This window comes from Populus trichocarpa, chromosome 17, assembly GCF_000002775.5.
Source record: "Populus trichocarpa isolate Nisqually-1 chromosome 17, P.trichocarpa_v4.1, whole genome shotgun sequence".
Classification (NCBI taxonomy): domain Eukaryota; kingdom Viridiplantae; phylum Streptophyta; class Magnoliopsida; order Malpighiales; family Salicaceae; genus Populus; species Populus trichocarpa.
The window spans coordinates 10517090-10526561 of NC_037301.2; the positions used below are offsets into that span (position 1 = coordinate 10517090).

The window sequence follows — 9472 nt, forward strand, 5'->3', positions numbered from 1 at the left end:
AAGGCCAGAGAATGTCTCGAAGGATGATGAACAGTCACACATGCATGGTCTCAGCTGGTGGATTGTACTGTGTAATCAAATGCTTTTAAGAACATGGCTTCTAACAAAATGTCTGTTTAGAAATTTGATAAATATTATTTTTTATTTATAAATACATTATAATAATATTTTTTTTTAATATCAGTATATCAACAATCTAAAAACAAAATAATAATAATAATAATAATAATAATTTGATTAATATATGGCAGGGCTTCCTAAACCAGAGCCATGTGTTCCTGCAGAATATATAAATGTTGATTACGTCAATGTTTTGTTCTGAATAAACACGCAAGAATGAACAAGGCATCTTCAGAAGGCTGCAGATAGGTGTGAGTGTGTAAAGAGAAACAATTGCTTTCAATACTTAATTTGCCATAAACAAACATAAGACACAGTCAAGAACTATATATGCCTGCATCTGGCCATTCCAACAGCAATCAGAATCACAGTAATATGGTCCTATATTAATATGACGATGAGTGCAACAGTCTTAAGAATCGAAACCATCGTCATATTGAAGCTGCCATAGGTGTAACAGAACAATCTTTTTCAGGACTGGAAGTCGTTGCAGACGATGAGTGAAAGTATAGTGCAGTGGTTGTATTCCATTTTCATTTTTATAATGATCCTGGATTTAATTAAATGGTCATCAAGATGCTGACCACAAACAAAAAGAAATGAGAGAGTACAAATTAAAAGAAAAGAAAAGGTAAGAGTACAACAAAGGAGAGTGAAGGCTCATCTTATTTCTGTAACAAACACGAAAACGACATCAATAAAGTCTTGAGAAACAACATATATAACATGGGATCCTCACAAACTCAGATCATGGATGACCCACAAACAGAAACAGCCGAGTCTTGAAGCGAGACCAAATTTTCCAAGTGTGGATTTTGCAGGAAAGACAAAGGGCTTGAGAGTAAGACATCAACCCGCGAGTAAAGAGAAATAAACCAGTGCTGATTTTCCTTTGGATTGCAAGCCGTATGAAAATCTGAATTTTTGAAGGAGCCATCTTGTGCCATACATTTGAGACACACTCTGGATAGATGTTAACAATTTTGCAACTCCTTTTGGCATGTAATAAACCTACGCGCACTAATTGAAAAAATCATGGTGTCATCCGTGTACTGCAGATGAGTAATACACTCTCCAAGAATGGACCTCATTAATTGTTTTACTTGCTTCCTATAGGACTTTACTTTTAATTGATTTTTTTAAATGAGTCTGGTTATTCCTGTTTTTTTATTTGTTATTCTTTATTAAATTTAAGTTTTTAAAAAGATATTTTATTTTTTAATTAAATTAATTTATTAAATATAAATATGATATATACTTCATATTTTTTGTTTTATTTAATTGAATATAAAGAAGTAAATGGGTTAGGAGATTTCGATGTACACCCATTAACCATAAAAAAAATTCTCATGACTAAAACTTTTTTCTTTCACTACAATTATTTTGGGTTCTTTTTCTTCTTATAAAAGTTCACAACAACTATTCTACTTAAGAGATGATAAAAGATGTAATACGAGATGGTTATATATATATATATATATTTCATTTATTGAAAATCACTATAATGAACATAAATTTATAAGAATACATAAATAAAATTTGTTAGGTTATAATGTGATTTTATTTATTAAAATGAATTTTGTAATTCGTATTTTCCTATGAAAAACTTAATAATTTATATTAAAAAAAATTATTAATTGGTCCTGTGATTTAGATTTATCTAATATTTTCTCTTCTTACAAACTTAAACATTAGACTTGATAGATAAATATATTAATATAAAAAAAAATCTTCTTATTTTTTTTCCAATCACCAACTTACGTAATTAATTACTTGTAATTTGTAAATCAAAAGCTATCACTTCCATTATTGCTTGTAAATTAAATGTATTAATTAATATTTTGTTAACAAAATTGGTAAAAACACACGCTTGCAACGACACGTCGTTAAAAAAATCACTCCTGCAAGTCACCACTCACCTCCATGTTTTAATAGTCATATCTCCACTATCCTAGACCCTCTCAGGCCTCCACTGTTTTTATCTACAAACCCTAACACACACAAACCAAAATCATGGCTTGGAAGCGCCTTCTAACCCTAGCTCGCCGGCCCCACAGACCTTTATCAGCAACCACGGCCAGATCCTTTTCCAATGCCGCCTCCGTCGCCACCGTCAGTCCCACCACACCATCCACCCCGCCACCACCAACCGCCATGATCTACGACCGATTAGCTGAATCAGTCAAATCAAAGCTCAAACTCCTCGAAAACCCGGACCCAAGATTCCTCAAATACGGGTCACCCCACCCAACTCTCAAAACCCACACCCATATCCTCTCCTCACCTGAAACCCGCATCACTACGCTTCCTAATGGTCTCCGTGTCGCTACTGAGTCGAATCTGGCTGCTAAAACTGCGACTGTTGGGGTTTGGATTGATGCCGGGTCGAGATTTGAGTCCGATGAGACAAATGGGACTGCTCATTTCTTGGAACATATGATATTTAAGGGAACGGAGAAAAGGGGCGTGAGGGAATTGGAAGAGGAGATAGAGAATATGGGAGGGCATTTGAATGCGTATACAAGTAGAGAACAGACTACTTATTATGCTAAAGTTATGGACAAAGATGTTAACAAGGCCTTGGATATTTTGGCTGATATTTTGCAGAACTCTACTTTCGATGAGGGGAGGATATCTAGGGAGAGGGACGTTATTACTTTGGAAATGAAGGAGGTAAATTTGGGTTTTTTCTGTTGTTTGAACTTGGATTGGAAATGGATTTTTGTTGTTTTGCCTGTTGTGTCTAAAGAGTCTAGCGTTTTGTGTTCGGTGGTTGTAAAATTCTGTCTTTTGGGTTGTGGGTTTTGGTTGTTTATCTTTAAAGTTTTGTGCTTTTGGGTTTAACTGTTATGAAAGTTGGTGTCTTTGTAGCTTTGGTCAATGGGATTTGACACGGTTCTTTGTATTTTTGGGTTGAGCATGTGGGAATTAGAATTGCATAGTTTTCTATGCTTGCTGGTTTTTAATTTAGAAATGCTAATAGTTGTTGATTTACTTACAAGTAAATGAGGGATGTCATTGTTGTTTGCAAGTGTGGGTCATTTAGTTAACTTTTTTGGTGTTTGTTTTATGAAGTTTTTCAAATAGAAGATGTGGTGTTTGTTTGTCGGGTAGTTTTAGATGTCAGGTCCTAGCATCAAAGTTTCAAACTTGTTTAAATGAATCCTGGTTATGGAGAAATGGTCATGTATTTGTTAGTGAATGGTTTTAAATGTTATGTTCTAGTGATAAAGTTTTAAACTTGCTTAACTGGATCTTTGTTGTAAGCATACTGAGTTGTTTGCTATGCTGTGTGCCGAACAAAATGCTCAATTGCTTTTCAAAGTTATGAAAGTGGGTAATTTTCATGTGAAAAATGTGTTGTTGTATTGTACTTCCAGTAACATTTTACTGCCGGCATTCAGTTTTCTTAGTTCAACATTTTCTATGGATATAGCCTTACTTGATTTTGCTTCCTGCTTCTAACAGTTATAAATGATGTATGTGGAAAATTGTAGGTTGAGGGGCAAACCGAGGAAGTAATTTTTGACCATTTGCATGCAACTGCTTTTCAATACACTCCTTTAGGTAGAACTATTCTGGGACCTGCTAAAAACATCGAGACAATATCCAGGAATGATCTTCAGAACTATATACAAACACACTACACAGCTCCTAGAATGGTAATGCTTTATGTTATTTTACTTTTGTACAAGATGGAGTTGTGGGATTGCCGAACGATTATTTCCATTTTCCTTTCTGCTTGCTATTAAGATTGAAGGCCTGCTGTTGAAATTCTTATCATGGGTATTTGTGTGACTTTCATTTCAGGTGATTGTCGCATCAGGGGCTGTGAAACATGAGGAATTTGTTGGGGAAGTAAAGAAGTTGTTTACGAAGTTATCATCTGATCCAACTACTGCTGCACAGTTAGTTTCCAAAGACCCTGCATATTTCACTGGTTCTGAGGTGGGAAGATGTAACTTGAAATCCATGCCTTCTTTCTATGCCTTTTTCTTTCTCTAAACTACTGTTTCCGCTTATTGTTGTGAAAAATCAGGTCAGGATAATTGATGACGATGTTCCTCTGGCACAATTCGCTGTCGCTTTTCAAGGAGCATCTTGGACAGATCCAGATTCCATTGCTTTGATGGTCATGCAGGCTATGTTGGGTTCTTGGAACAAGAGTGCAGGAGGTGGAAAGCACATGGGGTAACCTCTCCTCTCTCTAATTTACCACATTCGCCGCTATTCATCTTTAAAAAATTATTTGTATTCAGGGAGGCTTCATTTAACAGTTTAGGAATTTTATTATAACATTTCTGGAGAGCAAATTTGTACAGTGGCCTGTATTTACAGAAATCGTGTCGACTCATGAGCTACAAATGGAATCCCTTTGTCGGTGGAGTTATAAGCAATTAAGCTTAAAAAATAAGATTTTTCAAACATTACATTCAATAGGGCTGCGTGATTAACCCCTAATGTTTCACTGATCATTCTTTTCTCTGTTTTTCCACATCCTGACAAGTTTCAAAGTTTAACTGGCTGACTATTTAAGACACTTTTGTCTTGTTAGCAAGGGCATTGATTAAATCTCAATCATTGGACAGTTCTGAACTAGCACAAAGGGTTGGCATTGATGAAATAGCAGAAAGTATGATGGCTTTCAACACAAACTACAAGGACACTGGTCTTTTTGGTGTTTATGCTGTTGCGAAGGTATGGAGATTTTTCTTGTTTTCTTATTATTTGGAAAAATGTAGTTTTAGCATAGTCGAGCAAGGAATGGAAAAGGTGCAAGTAACTTTGGAATGAATCTAAATGTGTTAATAATGTTTTCACATAGCCTGCAATAGGAACTTGACTGGCACTCTCTCTCATCATCCTGAGTAATTTGGTTCATCAACCAATGCGTAACTCTCAATAAATCATGCTTCTGAGAACTTTTATGAAGTCAGTTCCAGTCTTGCTCTGCTTTGACTGGTATATAATTGGAAATTGTATGCCTTCCTAGGTAATGCTACATTATGTGTTTGTGGCCCACCATCATTTCTTCCCATCATCTCTCTTTTGCTGTCTCATTTAAGTTAGTCATTAAAGATTTGTTACTTGCTGATTCGTCTTTGAAAGCATAAGATGTTCAAGTGTAGCAAGTCTCTGCTATGATATATATATATATATATCATGATAATTAAGTCATTTTGCCTTTTGATTGGATTCTCGTTTAAGATTTTTTTTCCCTCTTTTCTCAATGAAAAAAATTGTCTGATGCTTTGTTTTCAGCCGGATAGCTTGGATGATTTAGCCTGGGCAATCATGCACGAGACATCTAAGTTATGCTATCGAGTTTCAGAAGCTGATGTAACGCGTGCTTGTAATCAGGTGGTTACTAATGTTCACGCTTTCCTTGAAAAGTGGATTTTTCATGTTTGTTGCTGGCATCCGGACGATATTTTTATAAGATTTCTGGTCATTAACTCAGAACGTGTTACATATGCTTTCCCATCACATACAATGTGTTACTAATTGTATGTCCACCTTGCTGTTTGCTTAATGGTGCATATCAGACTGCCCAATCTGTTGATTATGATATGCAGATGAAGCCCATTGCAGATTTTCATTAACAAAAATTCTTTGCTTTCTTAATCCAGTCATCATTTTCCCCCCCTGTTGAATCTTTATTATCTTGAATAACATTTAGCTGTTGCTGTCTGTAATATAGAATTTGTAAGATGCTAATTCCAGTCTTGTTCATGGTTTCTTTCTATCAAACTAAAGTTTGATGTTTGGATTGTTTGTAAAGAAATAACATGGGTGAAGAAGGCAAGTAACCTGATGTCACTTTGGTTGCTCAGCAATAGCTATACTAATAATTGTGTCATTCTCCTGTTGGAATGGTATCTTGTGACCTAGTTCTGATTAATTAATTTGCATTTTTTTTGTGATGGTTTTTTGGATGGAATGATACAATGAGTCATTGTATTCAAGGTTTTTTGTTAGTCAATCTTGTCAACCTTTTCACAGTAGGATTTCTTGAGTTTAAACAGTTGTTTCAAGTTAATGTGAGCCTCCACTATTAAATTGATCAGCACTTGATTGACATTAATTACTTGAACTTTAGACAACTCATTCTTGTGATGTTGGAATTTATTATCTACAATTGTTTGGTCTAATATACTGTATTTAGACACGAGTAGCAATTAATTAAATTTTAACTCCCATATGAAGCTAAGAAGCTAGTTGATTGTACAATCTTCTTTGTATGTTCAAAAAATGAAAAAGGGGTTATATGATTTAAAACTATATCATTTGTATGCTGTGTGCTTTTATCCTCATAATCTTCTCTTGATGTGCTAGATGATGTGTATGTTTTACAGATCTTGGAACATCCTATGCTCTCCATAATCTAGTCATTTTTCTTACCTGGCTGCTTACTCATGTTTGACTGCAGTTAAAATCTTCCTTGCTACTTCACATTGATGGAACTAGTCCTGTAGCGGAAGATATTGGGCGCCAGGTATGACTTAACCTCATAAAATAATCTGCTAATAAATGCTAGTACAGGTTGTACAACTCTTCCTGGGTATACTATGAGATTTGTTGCTTGAAGATAATTAATGCCTTACTAATTTTTCCAATGGTTTCCCAAATTACACAACCCAATTCATAATTGATGTAGTTTAAAGCACAATTGTCTGCTGAGACAATCTAAACAGTATTTGTTGCGCTGTACATGTTGATGGTTAGGTCTGATCCTTCGTTGGCTGATCTTTTAGCTGGTGCGAAGGCTTTCAAATTATTTTAATCAGTGTTACCAAGAAATTCAATGAAAACAAAATAATACTCACATTCAATTGTTTTCCATGAAAATATTCTGTTACTTTAATACTTGAATAGGCTGATATTTTTGTGTTTTATATCCATTTGTGTTTATCCGCACTATTTTATTGTTAGAATTTTCTATCCTTTTTTTTCCTTATTAAATATTTCCTTTGAAACTACAGATACTATATCACTAGCAGCATGTTTTTCTATGTATAAAAAAAGAAATAGGTTGACATGATTAATGTGTGTTATTCACTGGATCCAAGTCATGTGAGTCGTTGGTAATTATGTTATACAAAATAGTGTTCAGTAATATGCCGCAGCTTCCATTGTCTGGTTTTAGGTGTTTATTCTTGTATGATTAACAGTTGTAGGATCATAGACATTGACTAGTGAGAGTAATCTTGTTTGAAGTGAAATCAGATTTGTAATCTACTTTAGTTACTCATTTTTTCCTTACATTTGGCTGCATATGGTTGCAGCTACTTACTTATGGTCGAAGAATCCCATACGCTGAACTGTTTGCTAGGATTGATTCTGTCGATTCAAGCACTATCAAACGTGTTGCAAACCGATTTATTCACGACCAGGTACAAACTATAGAATACCCCAAGTCTTACTGTTATCTTAGATCCTGCTTTAACATCAACTAGTTTCTAATTGTAAGAATTATGTTGAAGCTAAGAAGCTCTGTTAGTTGCAGCAGTTGAATTTCCATCTCAAGTTTTATGTCTATTTATCTATTTCTTTCTTCTATAAGAACTTTTAAAACGTGTCAATTTGTTAAAGTGGGAAAGTGTTTTGCAAATAGCAAGTAAACAAGTGCACAAAGAGCTAAATCCTAATGATAAATGTTTTTGCCTGTTAAAGAACCTTGCACATAAAAAATAAACCCGACTGATTTCAATCGTTTGAAAGAAATCACATGCAAATGGAACAGGCCTAGGAGTTTTGGATAAGATGTGTTGATGTTTTGTTATTGCAGGATATTGCAATTGCTGCCATGGGTCCCATCCAAGGGTTGCCTGACTACAACTGGTTCAGGCGCAGGACCTACTTGAATCGTTACTAGATTGTGCCATGCGTTTGTTTATTACTGCATATCCTTGTGTATTGTGCAGTTGCCAAACATTTTACTGCTTCTACACGCAACCAATATCTTTGGAGAGTCCTCACGGCTGCCTAAGCCCCCATTTTTTTTAGGTTTTTGCTTCTGTAATGGTATCATTGTTAACTGTAATAAGCGAATGCAGTCTCCAGGAAATGCCTGGCTGCTGCTGAAAAGGATTTCTAATTCATTGCATTTAAAGCTGATGTATGAGCTTGCATCTTCCCTTTGTTGAATAGGAGAAAAATACATGGCTCTATTTTCCAACTGCCACCTGCTAGCTAGCTACCTCGCTTAAGGGTTGCTCACATACAGTTGGAACCACTAGAACCAAAATCAGTAAGTGCTGTCGAGATCTTGGTCCCCCATTCTAAGGAACAAAGAGTCTCCTTCCTCGTATGTTGGATCTGTACATGTTTCCTTCGCATTTTATATATATATATATATATATATATATATATATATATTATATTGCACCGAGTAGATCTCGCATTTTAACGAATGGATCTCATCCATCCATTTCCACGGCTAGGGTTTTTATTTTATTTATTTTGAAGTATTTTGCTTTGGCTCATCCAATCACAGTTGTCCAGAAAGGACGTCCTTTCCAAGGGCTACTGTACGTATACGTACATAACTTCCGTTTCAGTAGCTAGGGTTTTTTCATGCACACCAAAATTAGAAGTTTCTTCTAAAAGAGATTCCGGCTACCCCAATTTCTCCTTGAATTTAGACCTTAGAACAAGGCGAGTCCCCGTGCTCTTGCTTTATTTATATTAGAAATTCATTTTAATATATATATGTGTGAGAGTGTTGTTAAGTTTTTCAATAAAAAACAAGAAAAAATTCAAATGTAAATTGAAAAATAAACGCCAATTGATAATAATATACGTTAATAAATGATAAGTCTAAAATGGAATGTTAATAAATGATGGGTCTGAAATGGAAAGATAATGGATAGATGCAGCTATTTAATTTTTTTTATTTTATTATATCAATATTTTTATAAAAAAATTAAATTAAATTGAAATAAAATTACTAAACCGTGTTGGCCTAATACAATCCGTTCAACTGAGTAGGTCCTTATGCAACATTTGTTTCTTCCACAACCTCATTTGACTAAAAATAAAACTTGACATTTTTGAAATATTGTCATTTAAAAAAAATAATTTGAGATAATAATATTTTTTATCAACTCGGTTTAACTCGCCAAGCCTACTACATGGGTCATGAACCTTGTTAGGTATCATAACTTTGTTTTCTAGAATCTATTTTTTATCTAATTAAACGATAACAAAAATATAAACACTAAAAAAAGCGATTATTAAAAATATATCATGAAAGGCTATATAAAAAAAGTGCTTGTTTATATTAGAAAAAAAGTGTTCTAATCCTATTAAAAAAACAAAGTAAATATTGAATTATACTTTATTAAAGAAT

At 34.3% G+C, this 9472-nt stretch overlaps 1 protein-coding gene across 1 annotated transcript; it reads left to right on the forward strand.

The window, feature by feature from the left end:
- Positions 1 to 2053: 2053 nt before the first annotated feature.
- Positions 2054 to 8299, forward strand: LOC7484568 (probable mitochondrial-processing peptidase subunit beta, mitochondrial). The gene is made up of 9 exons (XM_002323859.4): positions 2054 to 2793; positions 3618 to 3782; positions 3931 to 4068; positions 4160 to 4311; positions 4710 to 4818; positions 5383 to 5481; positions 6551 to 6616; positions 7407 to 7514; positions 7910 to 8299. Exons 1-9 carry the CDS (start codon positions 2134 to 2136, stop codon positions 7994 to 7996), a joined length of 1584 nt encoding a protein of 527 aa, XP_002323895.1. The 5' UTR covers positions 2054 to 2133; the 3' UTR covers positions 7997 to 8299.
- The last annotated feature ends 1173 nt before the right edge of the window (positions 8300 to 9472 follow it).

Bases quoted from the DNA above. Each gene is read 5' to 3' on its own strand.
- LOC7484568 (XM_002323859.4), top strand. From the start codon at position 2,134: ATGGCTTGGAAGCGCCTTCTAACCCTAGCTCGCCGGCCCCACAGACCT. The intron at 3,783-3,930 runs GTAATGCTTTAT...CTTTCATTTCAG, and splicing joins ACTACACAGCTCCTAGAATG to GTGATTGTCGCATCAGGGGC. The intron at 5,482-6,550 runs GTGGTTACTAAT...GTTTGACTGCAG, and splicing joins TAACGCGTGCTTGTAATCAG to TTAAAATCTTCCTTGCTACT.